Below are 22,243 nucleotides of genomic sequence, written 5' to 3'. Positions count from 1 at the left end.
CAACATGCATGTACAACTTCAGGACAAGACCATCATGCCCGCCTGCATGTACAGGCTGTGCTGGAAAGCGCGCTCCTCGACTACAAGTCTCAGAACCCTAACGCGAGCGATGAGGATGCCATCCATCACATTCTCAAGCACAAGCTGCCGGCAACGTTGCCCAACACGCCTGCATGGCACCGCAGCAACCTCCAAGATTTGTTGTGCATGGTGGACCGCTTTGGCATGCCGTCGTTCTTCCTCACGCTTACAACCGATGAAGTGTCTGCCACACGCTGGCCCGAAGTGCAGTCGCTGGAGCAAAAGCTGCAGGAGTAAGCCGCACGCACTTTAATCTGCATCACTTGGCAAGCATCCTTGCATGGCGCTGACCGCGTCCTGTCCCTGCCCAGCATGGCAGTCAGTCACCCATCACCCAGATATGCACTGCTCTGGCTGTGCTGTGCCATTGTCCATTGCCTGCAGCTTCTGTGCTGGCTTCACATGGCAAGACGCCCCAGCTGAGAACGCATTCATCGCCCACAAGCGCGTGCAGTCCTTCATGACTGACGTGCTGAAGGCAGGCCGGGGGGCAGTCCACACAAATGCAGAGTTCAACGTGCTCCTGGCCGAGGCCCGAAAGTACAGGGACGAGTTCCTGGAGCAGCACCACGTCAAGCCCGCCAGCAGTGAGTCGTGCTGCCTTGCCGCCCATTCCTCGCTTGCACCCGCTGCCGTGCCCCGTGCCCGCTCTCCAAGTGTCCAGCCATGCGGCCACGGCATCCCTTCCTGTCACGCCTCGCCCCTCCATGCCTCCACTTCCCTCCCGACATCCCGCCAACCTCACATCCACCCTCCCTCCCTCCCTGCCCCTGCAGCGTACTTGTACAACATCACGGCGGCAATACACGAAGGCGACATGCCGGACCGTGCGACCGCGACGCATGCGGAGGTCATGCAGCTATGGATCGCGGCTGCCGGCAGCCTGCGAGCTGATACCGCAATAGAGCTTATTTATGACTACGGCATGGACGCGGGCACCGTCCTCAAGACGGACCAGGACTTCGCGCGCTCGGTGCTGACGGCCGCGCAGCAGGCGCGAGCGTCGGGCGCCCTCCTGACCACAACCACGCCAGCCAAGCGAGCCGCAAGCAGCCCCGCCGAGCCAGATTCCAGTGCCTCCCCCCGCACGTGACTGTATACCATCACGTGCGCTCCCACCGGCAGAGTGTATGTCGGCCAGTCCCGGGACCCTCAACGTCGCTTCCAGGCTCATGCCCGCAACCCACCCAGCCGGATGAAGGAGGACGCCAGCCGCTACCAACCCTTCCATGACCACTTCTCGCTCACGCGCCTCATGTCCACCGCCAATCCTGCACTGGCCCAACGGATGGAGGCCTTCTACATCGCGCAGTTCAAGGCTCGGGGGCCAGGCGGCTACAATGTGCTGTGCGGGCCGCCTTCCGCCAGCCCGGCCTTCTACGCGATGAGGCGGCAACGCGCGGGCAGCGCCCACACGCCCACCGCCGTCACAGCCCAAGACAATGATGATGACGCCCCAGACACGCTCGCCTAGCCCACACAGCACCTGGACGCCACGCGCTTGACGGATTGGGTCGCGCGAATTCAGCGTTACGCTTCCCGACCTTGAGCAGTGCTGTTTCATTAGGGCACGATCACCCTTAGGCCTTCATTCCCGGTGCATACTTTTCCGACCTTAACTCGTGTGTGTACGGAATCTGCTGCCCTTACGGACGGCAGCGCTTGGGATGGTCTATTGCGTGAGGTTTGAGGATAGGGGGGGGCTCCTTGCGCTTCTCCGTATGTCCGCTCTTCGAGTGCTCGGGGGCAAGTTGGCCGCGTGCAAAGCACCCATCCTTTCCACTGTTCCGGCATGGCCATCCACGCGCCATAAGGATCTTTACTCTAGGACTTCTCCTTTGTTCCTCCTTCTCGGCACAGAAACGACGGAGGTGTCATGTACGCGCGCTGTACCTGTGCTGCTGTTCTTTTCTTCGGGTTGTAGTTCCTGTGCTTCTGGCAATCTCGCGCCCGCAACGACTGACTGCAAGTACATTGCGCCGTGCGCCAAACGCCGTGTAAGACTCGTGTGCAACCATCACATTCCCTTCTGCTGCTGCGCCTGCCTCTCCATCCTGGCCCCACATCCCGTCCTGGCACATGTCCTTGCGCACCTCACAATCCTCCAACATACAGCCTTTGGAAACGCGGGCAGCTGCTTCACAAGGACCCTCCTCGTTTGATTACAAGCTTCTTGAGCTTGTACGGCCCAGACGAGCCAAGATGCTCATGAGCCGCCGAGCTGGAAAAAATAACTGAAAAGGATAAAAAAAGGCAACAAATCATAGCACTGTACTGTGATCCTCTGTGATCCTCATTAGTCGCCTATGTACTGCAACCTACGTCTCCGTATGCAATCCAAGACATGTGCCAACCCGCGTTGATTCTCGACACCCATCACCGCATTCATAACATCTCCTGGAGCAATGCCTAGGGTCCAGAGCTTAGCGTGGATATCCGCATATTCCGGACACTCTAGTAGCACGTGCCTGTCGATTATTGCAGACCCAACACCACCTTGCGGCCCGTTCCCTACCATGGGGTCGGTTGACAGCCAAAGGCCAAACACACATCCTAAAACGCATCAAAGTGACGTGATGTTTCGGTAAGATGTAGCCTTCACAGTGCTTAGGTTGCCCCATCCATTGCAAATAGCGACACATCTTCACCCCTGGTTGCTTGTCGTCAGAGACAAACATATGTGGGTCAATCGCCAGCCTTTCACTACCCCAGTCGTCATCAAATCAATCTCGGAGTTCCTGCAATAGCTGGTCAATATCTAGGACATGTGACGCAGCAATATCTACCCTAGCCTCAATCCCTTCATCCGCGCCACCCTCAAACCCCATGTCGTACCCTAAAATTTCTAGTATCCTGACAACCTTCGATCCCCAGCCATCGTGACATAAGGAAGAAGCAAAGGCCAAACGAAGCTCTTCCCGAAAACAATGATGATACACCGAGCCTTTAGCTTCTACCAGTCGGTTCCAAAAACGGAAGATTAGGTTCGTCCAGTGTACTTGTAACGGGTACTGCCTCAGTTCCTTGAACAGTAGCCGGTTGGGAGGCACCCCCGCCCCAGCCAACTGCTTCAGGAAGGATTTCTGCAGACCAACCATCTTATCCTCCAGCGCATAATCAAAATAACATGACCGACGTTCTTGACCTCTAGGGAAGCCTCGTTCCAGGACCTGTAGGACCCTCATCGGGCCCCAGACCTGTACCCCGTAAGACAGGATGGATCCAGGATGGATCATACTTGTGCATCGAAGGCTTTGACAGCAACAGCTGGCACAAACAGGCCCTGTCGCCTAAGCTTGGTGACCAATGAGAAGAGCGCCCGTTGTCCAGAGGCATGAAGTTCATCACAACAGGACTCAAAAGGGGTGCCCGGGCCATAATGAAGGCCCAAGTACCGTGTACGACCCTTCCATGGTAAGCTTTTACTCACATGTGCACCTCCGTCCGTGACCGTCATGGGGACAAGCCTGTACTTGCCTAACTTGTACATCGCTTTGCAGGCATGCATGTCGTGGTGAAAAAACAGGACCTCACATTTTCCTGTATTAACTTTCATACTGTTACGTTAAGGCTTATCACAACCAGTCATGGTGGTGTCAAAAGACACCGGATGCGATACACCAGAGAAGATGTAGCCATCCAGTGTACGACCCGCACTAATGTACGACGTCGCAAAAGGAAGGTCTTGAGAATAGCTACGTGAACCCCGTTGAAGAGAAGCATTGAGAGTTATGTAACTGCTCTTGCACGTTACACATACCAAACGCTTCACACCACTCCCTCAACGCGTGCAGCAGTGCCATGAGCCGTCTGTGCGAGATAGCAAAGAGGCTTAGGTCATCAGCGTAGAGTATAAGTGGGATTCGCATACCATCACTCTTGGGACAATCATGCACGGCCATTGCATCAGGCGCAAGACGGTCCTTGGCTTCCACGTAGTCTGCAGAACCTTCCCTGAAAATGCCGTACAATGTGGGGCTCAACGGACATCCCTGCTTGACCCCTTGAAACGAGAAAAAGGAGTCTCCCAGCCCCCAGTTGACATTGACCTTGGGTTCTACCCTCCGGTAACAAGCCTTCAGAGCATCCAGCGTGGCACCCGTCACCCCTCTCTCTTCCAGCCGCATCCATAGAAGATACCTAGGGACCTTGTCAAAGGCCTTTTCAAAATCCACCTGACACACGAAAAGGGGTTTCCCAGTATTCCGCTTAGTGTTGTCGATTAAATGTCGGAGCACAAACAGGTTATGGCACGTGCCTCTTTTGCTACGAAGCCCTCCTTGATAAGGGGAACAAGCTCCCGACGATTCACCCCATGCACTGAGTCGGCACTCAAGCAGAAACGCATACAGTTTTGAAAGCGCTCCGCCAACTGCCAGCCCTCTGTAGTTGCCCAGGTCATCCACGTCGCCCTTCTTGTGGATGGGTGTGAGTGATGATACCTCGAATTGCTTCGGATAATCACCCATCGTGCGGATATGCTCCATGAGCTTCAGCAGGTACGGTGCAAGCACAAATTCCGTCGAGTGTATTTCGCGTAAATTTTTTATTTCGCATAATTCGCGTTGAGCGTATTTCAGAGCCTCAGCCGGCAGCCCATCCACACCTCCCGACTTGTTGTTGTGCAGTGCCTTCATGGCCACGATGACCTCGTCCAGGGTGAAGGGGTTGTTCATTGCAAGAGCCGATGATACCCTGGCGTCCCTTTTTCCGTTACCCCGCTCCCAGCCGCGCCCGCCCCCATACACTGCCTCTTTGATAAAACTGAGGATGATATCCGCTTTGATGTCGCTGGCAGCACCCTTGTCCCCATTGAAGAGCGTGTCGAAATGCCGCCTCCAACTAGCAATATCGTTGATGGGGCAAGCGGTCTTGGACTTTCCATTGATCCGCTTCCTGAGCGCGTGTCGATCTCCACAGCACTCTTTCAAAAACGCCTCATATCGTCTGACCTTGTGCGCTTCCATAGCTTCACGTCACAGTCGCTGATATCGCGTCCATAAGCTAATAAACCTACTTCGCGCGTCGGGATCCTCCATCAATGCATTTGCTCTCATACAAGCCTTGTGCGTGAGCATAGCTGAGCGAGCCGCGGCACACTCTTCTGTCCACCAAGGGGCGTCTGAAACCCTCCTCCCCACACTACCTCCCTGTTTCGTCGAACGACCAGCTTTTCTAACGGCTCTGGACAAGACGTCCAAGATGGCCTCAACCGCTTCAGTACTGGTGGTCCCTTCCATCCCCAAACGTGCCGTGGCCTCTGCAATCCTTCTCACCACCCCTGCATCATCCGTTTCAAAAAGCTGGGCGTAATGCGCTATCCTTCCCATGTCAAATCGGAGTCCCCTCGTCCGTCTAACATCTGAGTGCCTACCAACATCAATTCCAATTCTACCGGGCAGTGGTCGCTTAGAAGCTTACCTGCTCCTGGCCTGAAATCAGCTACTGGGATGCCTAGGACCTGAAGGCTCTTGCAGTGCGTGAACAGTCCGATCGTAGCGAAGTACACATCAATCATGCTTCCCATCTCTTGCACCCTGTGGTGGAAAGTGATCTCACCTTCCCTGTCACCCTCAACCCGTCCATTGAGAACAATCATTTCCATTTCGCGGCACATGTTTGTGAACGCCTTACCAAAAAGGTTCATGCGGGGATCCTGACTCCGCCTGTTTGGTACACCTCGGAACAATTCTGAATTACTGACTTGGTAACCAGTCACCTCTTCCAGATCGTCATCTTCCTGGATGTCTGGTGTTTCCTGTTCTCGTCCCACCCTCGCGATCATGTTCCCCATAAGTAGCACTTCATCCCCTGGCCTAGCATATCGCTTAACCAATGTCTGAATGCGACACGTCACCCTCTTGGCTACCAATGAAGGCGCCATTCGGTGTCCCATCACTGTGTTGTACACCGTCGATCCCTCAGGTGCCGTGTAAGTAGCCCCCACCAGTAACCCATTCCCACGCATGTTCAGGGCATTGCCTTTGATCCGTATCCAGATACTATCCATACCTCGCGGTGCTGTGGATGTGCCAACCAGCTGGGCCACCTTGGCATATCTTTTGCTAACCCACACACAGACACCCCCACGATTGCCATCTCCCCCAGCAGAGAAAACCCGAGCTCCAAGAGGAATAACTCCCTTAATGCAACCCTCTCCCACTTTATGCATTTCCGTAATGACTACTATGTCATACCCATACCCATCAGTCATCATCCGAAACTCATCGCAATCAAGTTTCCAGTCAGTCAGCCCTCCCACGTTCCACTGAAGAAATCTCAACTTACGAGTCTCTTGGCTCGCGGCCCCCTAGGGGTGGTCACCGTGCGGTGCCGTGCCAGCAGAACCACCAGCTCTGCTGGGTTGCACGTCCACCCAGGGTCCCTCGAAGGGGACCCTGTGTTCTCCGTCCATGACCGTGATGTCCACACCACGTTCCCACCTTGGCTGCACCTTCTTGACGTCATGCAGGTGGGTGAACGTTGCCATGCATTGCTGGCACAGCTGTTTGCCCATCTTTGTGAGCGTGTCCATGAGGATGATGCCGTGCTGTTCACGTGCAATCTTTCCTAGGGTGACGAACAACTTCCACACTTGCGGGTTCAGCAGAATGTCAACGGGTTCAGCAGAATGTCGACTAGGATGGTTGGCTCATCAGTACCTGCCCGGTTACACTGCGCATCCGAGGCTGTACTGGCCGTTGCCGCGGGGCGTGCACCCCCTGCAGCAGTACCGCCATTCACCCCAGGCTTCGCTGTCCACGGGACGATATCGAGAGCGTAACGTGCCCCATTTCGCAGCCGCCGAACCATGTCGTGCAGGATGTCGCTCAGTCGGTCCTCATCCACCAGCTTCTTGGGAACCCTCGCCAAAACCTTGTCTTCATGAAACGCTGCGCTGTCGTTGCCAGTCTCATGTCGTCCGGAGAATCCCGCTGCGGCGCTGCTGCTGATCCGTTCCTCCATCACCTTGAGCCTGTTGTCGAGACCAGACACGCTGGTTTCCAGTCCAGCGACTCAGGAGTTCAGCCCATCCATGAGGCTAATTTTCTGATAGATGAATTTTATCATAGCTGCTTGATCCATTTCCTCGTCGGCCATGGTATCGTCCTTCGCCGGTGAGGGCATGGTGGTTCTCTGCCTGTCGCTGCCCTCGCTACTGTCCTCCTGTAACGTGATAAGTGTCCTGATAGGAGTGTTCTCGTTCTGTTTGGCTAGCTTATGTACCCGATCTGCGAGTTCCTTCACCGATTTTGGCGGGGTCTGCTGATGCCTCCCCTTCTTCTTGGCCATACGCCCGCGAAGAATTTCCTGGACAGACTAATATCTTCCAGGTGAACGCCCAAATCAGGTCAGGCACCCTGGCTGCCGACTGTCAGCTGACGATGTGCAGAGGACCACCATGCCCTCACCGGCGAAGGACGATACCATGGCCGACGAGGAAATGGATCAAGCAGCTATGATGAAATTCATCTATCAGAAAATTAGCCTCATGGATGGGCTGAACTCCAGAGTCGCTGGCCTGGAAACCAGCGTGTCTGGTCTCGACAACAGGCTCAAGGTGATGGAGGAACGGATCAGCAGCAGCGCCGCAGCGGGATTCTCCGGACGACATGAGACTGGCAACGACAGCGCAGCGTTTCATGAAGACAAGGTTTTGGCGAGGGTTCCCAAGAAGCTGGTGGATGAGGAGTCTGCCAAGGATTCGCGAGGGCACGGCACTGCAGCGCAGTTTAACGGCATGTTGTGAAGGTCCTTGTGCTGTAATGTTCCCAATATTACGGCTGTGGTTATTTATTACCTTCATTGCGGGGTGGGCTCTTGCGTCCTTTTTCTCTGTAAAGTCTTCGCCTGGGATCCAACACTGCGGTAACAGCGTAAACCATCTCTTTTGATTTTTAGAATTAAAGGACGTGTCCGACTTGTTTGATGAAATCCAAGGCTAAAATACCAACGTGCCCATGTGCCAAAGTGAAAATGTGCGAAAGCCCTGCTCGCCTGCTGTCAGGTAAACCGTTGCAATGTTCGAAACCGCGGAAGTGGATGAACCCCGTCAGGAAGGCTTCTGGTAGGAAATTTCCACAAAGCTTCAATTTGCGGCCCAATATAATTTCAGTCTTTGGCATTCGGCGGCGAAAAATCGGATCCTGTCCGGCACCGTTCATACCTTTCCTGTCCGATGAGACATTCTGGTAACATGCTTTTGCTTAGGCTAAGAAATTTTCCAATAACGCTTCCACTTCTATGCTCGTAAGCTCCTATCTCTACTGCGACAGCCAAGCGCCGAGCAGTTCTGCGAGGTGCCAGGCATCGACACAAAATATTGTACCAACTTTCAAATTTCCTGCACCATCATGTATAACCTGCCGCAGGCCACAGATCGCGCGGGCTCCTAGGCCCTTTTGCGCCTGGCGACCGCGCTTAACGCCTCCCCAGCGGCCCCCGACCGGAGTCCCTCGCCTGTCGCAGCTCCGCGCCTTACCCGACCAGCCAGCCTCGCCGTTCACCTCTAGCCCAGACTTCCCTTCCACGGCACCTGAAGCCCCCGACGTGGGAATGGAATCCCCTAAGGCGCGAAGGCAAGTCGGCCAATCCCCCCGCCCAGGGCGAAGGAGGGGGCCTCGAAGTTATCCGTCAGTCAATCAGTCAGTCCAGTACACATGTCTCCGCTGACATCCACCACCACATCCCCCCCGCCATCACCACCATGTCCTCTCTCCCCCCGTTCGGATCTGGTCCGTGTCCGTTTGTCCCCTCCCCGAACTCCCACTGCTGCTGCTTACAACCCCCCCCGTCACCTCCTCTTCATCCCGCCGTCCAGGGCTTCAGGGCGAGTCCCCAAGTCTCCCAAGTCCCCAAAGAAAAAGGAAGCTGCTGCTACAGACCAGCAAGCCGAAGACAGCGCTACTGCTGCTGCTGCCACTGCCGCCACTGCTGCCGCTGCACCTGCTGCTACAGCCCGCAAGCGGGAGCTGGCGGCGCCGTCGACGGGGGACGTTGTGCATGCGGCCACGGAGGTAGAGGCGGAGTCCGGGCCGCTGGATGGATCTGCGGGTGCGGCGGCTGCCCCCGCCAAGAGGGCCCGCAGGGAGCGCGACCCCGCCAGGTGACACCGCCAGGGCGAAGAGGGGACAGCCGCCTCATCCCCGCTAAGGGACAGCCAGCAGCTCCAGGCTGCTGCTAAATGTATGTCTGTTTGGGCCTTACTCCTGCCGCCCCGCACCCCCACATCGCGCCAAACATATGGCCATACGGCCGCCGTACATACCGGCATACCTGACCCAAACCCAAACCCGACGCAATGTGTGTACCCGGGGGCCCGCCAGGGGGGCCAAAAACCCTAAGGCCCGGGAATCAGGGGAGGCGCTGGCTCCAGGGGGGGTAGCGGCCACGGGAGCAGCTGAGGCCAAACCCGCACCGGCAGTACGGACACGCAAATCACGGTGGGTGCGTGAGTGGGTGGGTGTACCGCTTTACCCAGCTTCTATCCACCCGGCAATGTACGGCCCGGTACAGCATTGCGGTGTAGTACGGCAATGTACGGCACTGCGGTACTCAATGTTTCGTGGATGGGAAGCCGACCGCTTGGATTTTGTTTTGTAACCAGGGGTGGGGATTCTGTGCAAAGTTTAAAGGCGGGGGGAAGGGGGGAAGAGGGGTCGACCCGTGGGTCGTTTTCTGGGTAGGAGACTGATCCATGGGGGCCAGTTGGCCTTTGTTTCTGCTTAGCCTCCGTTGGCTGCGGGTTGTGAGGCTGCCAGCCGGGTTTCCTGCTTCGTGCCTCATCCGTTGTGTATGCCCTCACCCGTTGCGGCATTAGGTCCAGGAAGGGTGTGGCGGCGCTGACGGCGGTGGCGGCCGAGGGGGTGGTAGCGGGGGGGGCTGCCGTGGCTACGACGGCGGTGACGACGACGGCGACGGAGGGCGGCGCGGGGTCAGCAGCCGGAGGCGGAGGCGGAGGCGAGGATGCCCACCCGTTACTGGGCGGCCGGCAGGACCCGCCCGAGGCGGAGGGGAAGGTGAAGGCGAAGGCAGCCACGAGACGGGGGCAGAAGGCAGATCCCCGTAGGTGTCGCCGAGTGGGGGTGTTCGGGAAGTGTGGGTGTGTATTGGGGGGTGTACGGCGGTTCAGCGGGAAAGTGCTCCTGTGTCGTGAGGGAGGCACGGGAGGGGTGAGTAAAACGGGTTTGGGGGGAAGGGGGGAGGAAGGGGTTGGAGCCAACGTGCCGCCCTCCCCGAGCACCCTCGAGGCCCGGGGATGTCGTACCCGTACTCGTACGGCGGAATGCGGGCGTCCAGCCCCCCCGGGGATATGGAGTATGGAATATAGGTATGAGGTGTACGGCGGGATGAGTCCTGATGAGCCGCGTCCCGCCGCGTTGGCTGCCGCCCTGATGACTGACTGACTGACAAACAGACAGACAGACGTGTACATGCTGCCTTGCGAACGACCTCCGTACTGCAGTACCGCAGTACACCGCGGCGATGCGCAAGCCGCCACCCGCGGAGGGGGTACCGCTGCTCAACATACTTAGCTGGAATGTGGCAGGACTGCGAGCGCTGGTGAAGAAGGTAATGGAAGGCGGGAAAAAAGGGGGGAGGCGGTAGCCTCCGACGAAGGGTCAAAAACTCGCCCGGAAACCCCGATCCCAAGTGTGCTTTTTAGCTTTTTCTGTGTGTCTATAGACGGCCTTGGGATGACGCCGATGCCAAAGGAAATCAAATTTAGAGAAAAGGGATACATCCTGCATTATCTTTGTCTATTCCTGGAGTATCCGTTTATTGACCCTAGGGCTCCAGCGTCAGTCGTCTGTGGTTCGTCTCCCCCCTGCCCTTCCCCCGGCGTAGGACCTCCTCCGAAAATGTCCCCCCTGGCCACCGTCGTTGTCCCAGCATTCTTTTCCATTTCCCCCGCCTCCCCCTCACCCCCTCCTCCCCTCCCCGCGCCTTCCCCGCCTCCCCCTCTGTGTTTCGCAGCACCCCGGCCTCATCCCCTCCTTGGTGTGGAGGGAGGGAGCCCGAGTGCTGTGCCTCCAAGAGCACAAGCTGCAGGGCAGCCACACGGGGGAGATGGAGGCGGCTCTGGGGCTCCAGGCAGGGCACGACAGGGGGCGTGCGGGTGTTAGGGGTGCACGGGGAAAACCCGCCTAGCCAGGGGGGATAGGGCGATGGATGGGGGATGGGGTGGTGGGTGGATTTCAATGGGTTTGAATGGAAAGAAGAGACTGAGGGATGAGTCAGACAAGACGGGGGACGGGGGAGGGGGATATGGTTAAGAGTTCTGGGACTAGCTGCCAGCTGCCAGCGGGCAGGGGGGGTTGAGGGAACCTTAAGGAGGGGGGGAAGGCGTATGGGCTCAGCAAGGTGTGTTTGTGTGTGTTTGCCCTCCCCCGCCCCCGCCCCCTCCCCCGCCCCCGCCCCCGTTTTCCCTGCTCTCACATTGCCCCGTTCAGGGTTGGCACCATCAGTGGGTCTGCTCCACAGGCAAGTTGGGTTACTCGGGGGTGTCCGTACATACAGCCTCGCGGCCCCTGTCCGTGACGGTGGGTCTGGGGGCCGGGGGGGGATCCACCTCCTCCCCGGATTCGGATCCGGATCCGGATTCCGAGCACGAGGTGGAGGGGCGGGTGGTGACGGTGGAGCTGGAGGAGGCCTTCGTGGTGAACGTCTACGTGCCCAACAGCGGAGAGGGCCTCAAGCGGCTCGACTACCGGATAAACCGTTGGGATGGCGCTTTCGCAAAGTACGTCAAGGGCCTGGAGTCGCGGGGCAAGCCGGTGCGTGTGTGTCCGTGCGCGCGTGCGTGCGTGTGCGTGTTTTTTTTTGTGTTTCCATAACCCTCCTGCAATTCCCTTTTGGTGATATCCAAGTAGGGTTCCTTCCTCTAAGCGGCTTAATGCGCGATGGCCGTGCTCCTTAAGAGGCCGGTATCTGAACTTTTTGATGATGGGAGCATTTTCATCTCCAGCTCCAGCTCCAGCTCCTAGTAGTTGTAAGGGAGCACACGGCTGGTGCGGCTCGCTCGTCCACACCGGGGGGGCTGCGCTGCCTAAATAGGCCATTGCGCTACTGAGCCAGGTGGTCTCATGCGTTTCAGGCTGGCTGAGGGTGCTGGGGACTGGAAGCTCAAGTCTCTAACAGCCTAATGGCCGCGAGCGTGCTGTGCCGCAACGCAACGCGTACCTGCAGGCTTTGTGACTGCGGAGCGTTTGGGGTCGAGCTGCTGCATATCTTTTGTGAATGAATGCCCGCCAGCTTGGGGCCCTCGAGTTAAATACGAGGGCTAGACCTAGCCTTCGTATTTCCCAGGGCGCGAAATGCAATAGTATAATAACTATTCTGGCTAGGGGCCGCTCCTGTAGCTGTGGCTAGATATCTCTCGAAGGTCTGGGAGGTAGACCCGCAGGCACCTCGTCGCGCGCTGGCGCTTCGAGCCGCCCAGGCGAGCGAGCGGGGGGAAGGGATGCCAGCGGCCCCACTTCCAGCACCACCACCACCACAACAACAACAACAACAACAACAACAATATTGGTGCTAGTCCAGTTTTAGTCGTAGCCTAGCGTGCTGAGTTGATGTGCGTGCCGGTACGGACCGTTCGATCTTCCTTTCCAGGCTAGCGGCAGGCGATGTGCCCTTTGGCCTTGGTTTCTTTGCCTTACGGTATAGAAACTTGGTAGCCCGCTACGATAACACAACAACAACAACAACAACAACAACAACAACAACAACAACAACAACAACAACAACAACAACAACAACAAGACTAACGAGACAGTCAACCGGCCATGGGCTCCTCACTCCCCGGGGCTTTCATTACAGACCACCCCCCACCCCGCACACTTGTGCGCGTGCGGACGACTTGTGACTTGCTGCCGCCTTCCTGCGTCCCTCCTCTTGCCCTTCCTTCCTCTGCAACCCCTCCCCCATTCAGTTTAGTCACGTGCTCTCCCCCTCCAACCCCCCTCCTCCCCCTCCAATCCCCCTCCTCCCCCCTCCAATCCCCCGCCTCCCCCCTCCAACCCCCCGCCTCCCCCCTCCAACCCTCCGCCTCCCCCCTCCAACCCCCCGCCTCCCCCCTCCAACCCCCCGCCTCCCCCCTCCAACCCCCCGCCTCCCCCCTCCAACCCCCCTCCTCCCCCCTCCAACCCCCCGCCTCCCCCCTCCAACCCCCCGCCTCATCCCTCCAACCCCCCGCCTCATCCCTCCAACCCCCCGCCTCATCCCTCCAACCCCCTCCCCCCCCTTGAAGGTCATCGTGACGGGGGATCTCAACTGCGCGCACAAGGAAATTGACATCCATGCCCCCAAGACCAACCTACGTTCCGCGGGCTTCACAGTGGTGGGTATCTAAAGGGGGGGTACGGTCGGGCAAGGTAGGGGGGAACAGCTGCTCATTCGCTGAGGAAGGGGGCCTAGGGGAAGGAAACGATCGTACGGACCTGGTCGGCACTGGACCCGCCGTACGCCTTGACCAGGCGGGCCATCGCGGTAGGAGCCCTGACTGGCAACCGGGAAATGAGCTAGATGTTGGTTTGTGCCGTTTTTCCGTTGATTTCGGTTTGCGGTTGGGATTTTCCTTTCCGCAGGAGGAGCGTGAGAGCTTCGGCCGGCTGCTGCTGGGCGAGGTCGGTCTGGTGGACACCTTCCGCGAGTTGTTCCCCTGCACGGTGGCGTACACGTACTTCACCCGCAGGTTCAACTGCAGGGAGCAGAACAAGGTTGAGGGGAGGGGAGGGGAAGGGAGGGGGCTTCCGTTCCGGAGCCGAGTCCGGTGGTTTCTGTCGGGTGGTAGTGGCAGTGTGTGCCGTCAGCCCGATGTTAATGTTGATGTTGACGATGCTATCGTGGTGGCGGGGTGGCGGGATATCAACTTGCCTTGCCAACGCCCACCGACCCACTGACCCACCGACCCACCGGATGCCCGCCATGTGCCGGTACCGGTACCTCTGCCTCTGCTCGTGTAGGGCTGGCGGTTGGACTACTTCCTCACTTCGCGAGCCCTGATGCCCCCGGCAGCAGCAGCAGCAACAGCAACAGTAACGGTCGTGACAACAGCCGCAGCAACGGAGACGGCAGTAGCAGCAGTAACCGCAGTAGCAATTGATCAGGAGGCTGAAGCGGGAACAGCGCTAGCTAAAGCGAACTCTGCACTTGCGGCGGTGGCGGCGCCGACGCTTTCGACGCCATGGCGTGTGTACGACAGTTGGATATTGCAGGACGTCTACGGATCGGACCATCTGCCCCTGGGACTAACACTCATCAAGGTTTGACCTTTTTCATCTTCTGGATGAGGATGATGCCACAAAAGCACGCATGGCGTAAGACCCCCTAATTTTTTTACGCCTGCGCTCCTCCAGTTCACTCCAGCAAATTCGACGGGGCCTGATGGTGGTTTTTTTTAATTACTTCCTTCACCTTTGGAAACCTGGTTAAGGAGGTACTACAGACGTAAATACCAAAAGAAGCGCTTTGAGCTGGGGCCCTGAGAACTTTTACAAGGACTCCACGATGATGAGGATGAGGAGGAGGAGGACAGGCGATATGGACATATGGCAATATTCAAACGCATTGTGACGATCATCGGCTACACAAATGCATACTAGTCCATATCTCCAGCACCGTGGAACCAAGCAGAGGAATGACTTCATCAAGCACAGCTGTTGTGTAATCGCATACATCATTCGGGCGTGATGGCGGCCCCCTATGCGGGATCCGTCGCCTGCCGCCTCCGCCCCCTCCGCCCGCGTAAGCGCAACGCCAATGCAAGCCCATACAGCAACCAGCCGGCAGAACTGATGCATAAGAAGTGAAGTGCCTTGTCTACACCTGCTGGTTCAGTGAAGCGACCAGACCTGCCTGCTGAGCTGCTGCGTGCTCACTGAACTGGCGGCTGGTGCATGTTGACAGGCGGTGAAAGTCAGAACGGGATATGGGCTAAGTTCGTGATTTGGCTCCTCCCTTCCTCCCGCGACATTATTACTGCTTTTCATGCATGACGGCTAACTACCTGGCTTCGGCCACGTGTGCAAGTACGATACCGACAACCATACCGAGAGACAGTCAGTTGAATGTCGTTGACGCCGTACAATTTCGATTGGAACTGAGATCCACAAAGATCCTTTCCATCACAGTTTGTGGACCTCAACCTTCGTCCGTTTCCGGAAAGCACCCGCCCCACGAGCACAGCCCCGGCCGGGCGACTCACAATGCCGTACTGTTGCGAGAGATGCACAACCGTACAACCGTACACGCGGACATCACGATAAACAACAGTATAGCCTATCGCCATATCATTCCTCAGGAAGGCGCATTCATGTATACGCTGCGTGGCGTTGATTTGAAAGCGAAATGTCTTGCGGCCCGAGAGGCGCCGTACCATAGCTGCCATACCGCCAACTTCAATCCGGAATTAGGCACCAGCAGCAACCGTCACGGGTGCAAGAAGTGTTCTTTCAGTGTTGCCGGCAGCAATGCCTCTCCCCCAACCCCCGGGACCCCCAGGGGTGTCAGGTATGTCCCCGTGGCCCCTAGCGACTCAGCAGGCTACGAGTGTATCTGTGTTCTGTAACCGTGTGTGGCCGGGTCGCAGTCGGGGGCCTCCGTTGTTGCATTGCCGATCCTGATGACCTCTTTCAACACGACACTTTCTGGATGCTGTACATGATGCATACACATGCTGCTCTGTCTACATACATTCATACATACATTATGCTGTGTGCTCCCGACCCTTGCGCTGTGTTTCGGCTTCGGCCCCCGGCACTCGCGGCCCACAGTGTAATCTTAGTCATACATACATACATACGCACACTTGCTATGCAAACCCAGCAACCCACACCACCATCATTATTGTCAACGTTACCAACGGCGGCAGTTTAAAACTCGTATGATGCAGTGTGCCGAGCGAGTAGACCCTAACAATATAGCCGATTTTTTGACAAGTCTCTCGAACCCATCTCGAACACATTCTATACGCTTCTACTCATATAGTCGCAGTGCGTCGCATGCCTGCATGAATATGTGCGGGCGCGGCTTTTGTCGTCTCTAACTGTAAGCAAATCATTCCTTAAAAGTGCTTAACATTTTGCCTTGTGCCTTTTCCTTGGACTTCATGCACGCTGTTATGCAAAAACGGCGGGAGCACCATCTGCTGGCATTTCTCTACCAAGATGCCATAACCGTTGGCTCTGCGATGCATCCCAACACCGCCAAAAAAGGACATCTGGCGTCGTGGAGTAACGCCAGATGGCTCAATTAGAATCAAATCGCCTTGAATTTATATTAATGCTGTAGCAGCACCAGCAGCAGTACCAGCAGCAGCAAGGGTAGACGGGGAGCCTCGATGGGTGGAGGCATGCGGTGTGGGAATGTGGCAGCCGTGTAGCATTGGCCCAGAGGTTTCGGAGCCGACTTGTATGTCGTACTTGTTAGGCCTGCATGGCCGGGACCAGAATCCAGTCATGGTGTCTCAATGCACAAGGACAGGGACAGGACAGAGATGCAAGGGCTCGTCCAATTCTTTCCGACGCTTGGGGGAACAGAGCCATATGCGATAACAGGTAGCGGCCGGACTGAAACCCCAGTTCGACGGCATGCACGTGTGCGCATGCTGTAGGTAGGGAACACTGCCACATGCCGTCCGCATAGGGCCCAAAAGGAATAACCAGGTGCAGCATGAACGGCATATTATCGTCCAATGTCCGTACCAGTTGCTGCCGTGCATGCAAAAGATGCTATCATGTCACGCGGAGGCAAAGAAACATCTTGCTGCAAGCCATTCACACCGCGAAGGGACGGTGTGAGATGTGCGGACTTGCGGCCATGCAGACCATGGCCGTTTAAAACGTACACACCATGACCGTACGAACCGTACACTTGCGCGTGCTATTATGCCTGAAGGCGCTCCATAGCTGGTTAATGAAACGAGGCGTCACCTCGTCGCGCTCTGGCGCTTCGAGCCGCCCAGGCGAGCGAGCTGGGAAGAAGAATGTCAATGCCCCCACTTCTGGCACCACCACCACCACCACCACCACCACCACCACCACCACCACCACCACCACCAGACTACTAATACTACGACTAACAATATTAACAATAACAATAATAGATAATGATTGTAATAATAATAATAATATTTGTGTGTGTGTGTGGAGAACTTGTACTCTTGCAACTTACCTAAACCATATGTGTGTTAGTAAGCGCGACGTTCAAGATCTGCCACGGGTGTGCACCACGACTCGGGTCCCCTCTCGTCGCGCCACCACCAGCTCCACACGGCCATAATCCAACAGCAGCTGCTTCCTCTACACCACTGAACCTTTCCACGCGGCTACAACCCCCTGCGCCAAAACTGTTAAGAGAACTGCTTCAGAATGATCGATCCTTGCTTCCGAATTAAATCCATCGCATTGCCGCCGGTGACCGGCCGTAACGCCATCGTCGCTGTCGCCGCTCCAAGCGGGTGGAAGACGCCAGCTGCGGCCGCTTGAGGTGACTTACGCCTGGCAGCCGACCAGCGACAGCCGCCGCCGCAGCTTGTGCGGTCACAAGAGCCGCCAGGCGAGAGCGTGGCCTAAGGATAATCCTCCTCCCACCGCCCCACGGAGCGGCTGCGTGACTTCTCACCATACACCAGCTCTTCCCATCTGGGTTCCGCTAGGGGGTTTCTAAAGGAGGAGTACGGCACATGGGCGTACATTTGGCTGCGCTCGGCTTTCTGAGCCTCCTTGTGACGTCGAAGGGCCTCGGGCTTCGGGTTGTCGTCACTGCCGTACGTTGTACCATGTACGGCACGATAACTCCTCACATCGGGAGTCGAAGTACCCCGCATGTCCTCATCACCACCGTACCGCTTGCCATGCGCGGCACGGACATTCTTCGTGCCAGGCATTGAAGTACCCCGCATGTCCTCATCACCACCGTACCGCTTGCCATGCGCGGCACGGACATTCTTCGTGCCAGGCATTGACGTACCACGTCTTGCTTCATCGCCGCCGTAACGTGAGGCTTGCGCGGTACGGACGCTCCTCCCCCCCGGCGCCGAATACCTCCCATCTTCCTCATCGCTGCCGTACCGCCTGCCGTGCGCATTACGGACGCTCCTCCCGCCCGGCGCTGATGACCTCCCATACTCCCCGTCGCTGCCGTACCGCGTGCTGCGGGCTCCACGTTCACTCCTCACGCCGGGTGCCGAAGACCTCCCCCTCTCATCGCGCCGCAATCCGCTCGTCCTAGTCGTCTGCGTCCGCCCAGTCCTTCTTTTCGAAGCCGCATGGGAATACTCCTCCTCCGCCTCCTCCTGCTGATAGTCCTCCGGGTACTCGTCCTCCTCCGTATACCGATACTTCGATGATGGCCCCGGATGCAGCAGCGGCCGCAGGTTCGCTTTCTTGCAGCAATTCCTGTACGCGATAACTGCGGTAATCACCAAGCCCACAGCCACTGAGCCCCCAACGGAGGCCAAGATCACCACCGTAATTTGCTTGTCGGTCAGCCCACTGGGGTTGGTAGGCTTGGGCCGGATGCCTGCACGGTATATGGGGTTTGGGGGGGAAGGGACAGTGTCGTACTGTCGTACTGAGCTGGAACCGTACGGCACATCCATGAAGCCAGATCGTGTGGGTGAGGGAGCCTACACCAACAGAACTGCGCGTGGAGCGATGCAGTCGGCCGGCGGCTATGCGCTTCGAAGCGACCAACGATGAGGGTGCAGTTGGAGGAAGAGATTTCAGGAGGAGGAGGAGGAGGAGGAGGGCGGGAGGGATGCTCCCATTTTGCCCCGTCGCCAAAAGGGCCGAGCTTGCTCAGGCGCTTGCTTGCTCGGGCCAATGAGGTAGCGGCGGAGGCCGGCAGGGCGGTCGGGGGGGTACACAGCACCGAAAGGGGAAAGAGATGGAGACAGGTACCGGCCAAACGCCTCTCCCACCCACCGCCCTCAAGAACCTTCAGAACAGCTTTTCCCGTTCCATCCTGCGTTCCACCTTGGGGGTCCCCAAACCTGCATAGTTCCTAATCTAGCCGCAGCAGGAGCAGGAGCAGGAGCACAACAGTCCTAGAGGTATATTCTCCAGGCCCAAAGAACGCAATCCGGCTGTCATAAGCGCGGGCTTCGAATACAGAATATTAGGTTAGCCGCGCGTGTGCTTATTTCCCTGCAATAACACACGTCAGGTTCAACAAGCTATCGCCCTGAGCCACAAGCTCCGCTCGCGAGCGAGCGGGAGGGTCCGCTAAAGCTCCTAGCCCAGGCAAATGTGGACGTGGATGTCCATAACATGACTGCCGGAACGGGCGGTGGGTCTTTCGGGGGCTTTCTTTCAGGCAGGAGAATTGTGTACCGCCGTACGGTTCGACTTACTGGGCGGAGGCGGCGGCTTGGGCGGCTTGGGCCCCGGGGATGGTGGGGTTGGTGGGCTGTACGGCGGTGGCTTTGGTGACGGAGGTAACGGAGACCTCGGCCTTGGCGGCTTTGGTGACGGAGGTGACGCAGATATCGCGGCCGTCTCGTCAGGCACGACAAGGATTGAGGTTTGTGGTGGGGATGGCAGTTCCGGATTGAGTGCTGACGGTGCGAGTGGGTTTGGTTTGGGTGGCGGAAAGGAAGGCGGTGATGCCGATGACGGCGGTGGAGGGCTGCTTGGCGGCAGTGACGGCGACGACGGCGACGGCGACGGTGAACCATCTTTTGTACTCCACTTCCAAGAGCAAACTTGCGTCTCTGCGGGAAGAACAGATTAGATGCAAGTGGCCAGGTCGCACTCCATGGAAATATACATGTTGAGACGAACCAAACCAATGGGACCTTTCAGCGTGTGGTACGACGATTGCGACATGTGCTGCTCTGTCACCCCCACACCCACCCACATGTCACCCCCTTAGAACCCCCCCTTGGCACATTGGAGGTCTTGGTTGGCTAGAAGGCTGCTTGACAACAGAGGAGGCATGGCCGTTGCGGTTGGGGTTGGATCGCTTGGAGAATGTGCCAGCAGCAGCATTAAGATACGACGACGTACTGCCCGTGCGAAGCAAGTTGTAACTGATTCCTAGGCCACCAAGCCAGTGGCCACGAGAGACAGCTTGGTGCTTCCCGCCAGCCAAGCACTTGCTCGGGAGCCCCGGGCTCCCCAGCCCTCACGCCAGTCAGGACCCGGAACAGTGGAGCCAAGGAGCGTGCGAAACCCCCGTACGTACGAGCCCCCTGTTTGTACGACCCCCCTGTACGGGAAACCGCCGCCATGAAAAGGCACGTACCGTTTCTAGGTCGTTGGGAGGTGTTGCAGTACCGGATGTACGACGGGTCGTTGGGAAGTTGAGGCCCTTTGTTGAAGCAGTACAAGGAGTTGTCCCTGCATGTGGTCACGTTTGGTTGCGACGGCGCCAGCTCACAGCAGCTAAACTCGGGGCATGCCGTACTCGCATTGGATCCACTGAGATCCGAGATCCAGGCGTCACAGCTCCGGTAGCCAGCTGGCAGGGTCTCACAGTCGATTTCTAAATGGCGGGCGGTGCGGGCGAGGGAATCCCGCAGGGAAGCGTGGGATATCAGGAAATGAACAAGATGGAGGCCAGGGAAGGAGGTAGGATGCGGGGAAGCAGGGGTTTTAGGGTTTTAGGGTTTTATTCCAAGGGCTGCAAACAGCTGTGACATCCGGCTGTTGAACTAAATCATTGGATTGGTTTCATCGATATTATCTGGCCCCAGGATTCCTCGTCCTTCATCTGTTGCTCTAATATTGAACTGCTTAGGGTCTCTGTTGGTCCATAAGCGCCACACAGGTATACTCTACTTGGTTGTTCTTATCGGTTCTAAGTCACAATGCGGCACAAACACCACACACACACACACACACACACACACACACACACACACGCACACACACACACACACACACACACACGCGCGCGCGCGCGCCGTACATATAATCCTAAACCCTAAAACCCCCATGCCAATGTCCCGACACCACACAACGAACAGTGCTGTTGTCCTGCGTGCATAGCTGCATCAACATACACACACAGACACACAGACACGCACGCACTCACGGCTTTCAGGGTCGCAGTCCTCCGAAACCAAGTAACTGTTGAGAATGCGGTACTGGGAGCCGCCGCACTGGTCTGTGGGAACCAGCGGGGACGGGTGAGGGACGCACAGGTCGAATGCGGGGGCGAGGCCGCGGCGAACTGAACAGCATCCGATTGTAGAAGGTTGAGGGGGGCTAACCCGCAAGGGGGCATTGGATGATCCAGCGGCACCGTAAGTGCGTCATCCCCTAAGAGCTTCCGAGATCCGGGTGAACGAGGCGTTACCAAACGGGGAGGCATGCACCTACCTAGATAGCTGCACAATTTTAAGAAGTCGTTTGTGAAGTTTCCGACTTTTGAGAATTTCGTGCAGAGGCAGCTTTGGGAGTCGTACACGAATGCTGTAGGCGATGGTTGCAAGCGACGGTTGCTGGCGCCCCAATCCCAACTGATGTGCGCGGCGATGATGGCCTGCAAGGACGGAAATACAGCGGACTGTGTGAAGCTTGCGTACTACGGGGGATATTGGACCTTGGTTTGTTGCCCTGGGCGGGTACGGTTTGTAACGGCTTGAACATCTTATTGTATGAATGTCGTATCGATGTGTTATGAACCGATTCATCATGGCCGCACCTGGAGTTTTAGGCATGCTAGGAGGAATAGAAGTAATCTAGCGACAGGGGGCTTGCATTGCCGTGCAAACATAGATAAGATATTGCTTATCGGATCCCTTATCTTGAGTTTATTCCATGAGTTTAAATAGGACAAAGTCCGTGCTTCTAAAAAATCGCGGTTGTCACCCACGACCTCTGCGGCCGGCTGCTTTCCTACCTGTGTCGCTTTGGGATAACCATTGGTAATGTCTTTTGGCATGAGACTTAAACAGTTCCTGAGGAAAAAACATGACTATTTAGATGCTTGTGGTCGCCCTTTCCATACTGTCATGCGCTCGCTACCGCTGGACACTCTGACCAAGGCTCCAAAAAAATGTATGCGTCAGATAACGCTGCGCCGGTTGTCACCTATGCGACTGCGGCACAATCTCTTAGCTACCATGCTCTGCGTGAAGTGTATGTGTGTGTGTCTGTCTGGGACTGTCTCGTTGTCGGCTCGGCAGCCGGCGGGCGCAAGTATCGCCGGTCTT

General features: G+C 57.2%; 4 protein-coding genes across 4 annotated transcripts in view; 3 read left to right on the top strand and 1 right to left on the bottom strand.

Moving 5' to 3' along the window:
• Positions 1–2,097, top strand: part of VOLCADRAFT_103093 (uncharacterized protein) — a 6,334-nt gene extending 4,237 nt beyond the window's left edge. The window contains exons 6-9 of the mRNA XM_002946814.1: positions 55–314; positions 466–668; positions 858–1,170; positions 1,207–2,097. Coding sequence (XP_002946860.1) covers positions 55–314; positions 466–668; positions 858–1,170; positions 1,207–1,555 — 1,125 coding nt within the window. The 3' untranslated portion in view covers positions 1,556–2,097. The remainder of the gene's footprint in view (positions 1–54; positions 315–465; positions 669–857; positions 1,171–1,206) is intronic.
• A 3,819-nt stretch (positions 2,098–5,916) lies between these two features.
• VOLCADRAFT_86884 (uncharacterized protein) lies at positions 5,917–7,831 on the top strand (the record flags this gene model as incomplete). The annotated part of the gene is made up of 3 exons (XM_002946813.1): positions 5,917–6,013; positions 6,462–6,553; positions 7,475–7,831. The coding sequence occupies 3 exons, from the start codon at positions 5,917–5,919 to the stop codon at positions 7,829–7,831; spliced, it is 546 nt and encodes a 181-aa protein (XP_002946859.1).
• A 2,735-nt stretch (positions 7,832–10,566) lies between these two features.
• Positions 10,567–14,351, top strand: VOLCADRAFT_56112 (uncharacterized protein; the record flags this gene model as incomplete). Its single annotated transcript, XM_002946812.1, has 6 exons — positions 10,567–10,653; positions 11,059–11,202; positions 11,550–11,858; positions 13,331–13,420; positions 13,668–13,799; positions 14,046–14,351. 6 exons carry the CDS (start codon positions 10,567–10,569, stop codon positions 14,349–14,351), a joined length of 1,068 nt encoding a protein of 355 aa, XP_002946858.1.
• Positions 14,352–16,359: 2,008 nt separating this feature from the next.
• On the bottom strand, positions 16,360–21,804 carry VOLCADRAFT_86882 (uncharacterized protein; the record flags this gene model as incomplete). The annotated part of the gene is made up of 7 exons (XM_002946636.1): positions 16,360–16,511; positions 17,704–18,603; positions 19,436–19,795; positions 20,329–20,568; positions 21,121–21,192; positions 21,408–21,570; positions 21,733–21,804. The coding sequence occupies 7 exons, from the start codon at positions 21,802–21,804 to the stop codon at positions 16,360–16,362; spliced, it is 1,959 nt and encodes a 652-aa protein (XP_002946682.1).
• Positions 21,805–22,243: the final 439 nt, after the last annotated feature.

This window comes from Volvox carteri, assembly GCF_000143455.1.
Source record: "Volvox carteri f. nagariensis unplaced genomic scaffold VOLCAscaffold_4, whole genome shotgun sequence".
NCBI classification, from domain to species: Eukaryota; Viridiplantae; Chlorophyta; class Chlorophyceae; order Chlamydomonadales; family Volvocaceae; genus Volvox; species Volvox carteri.
Note: the sequence above shows the minus strand (reverse complement) of the source record. Positions and strands in the feature narration are given on the sequence as shown.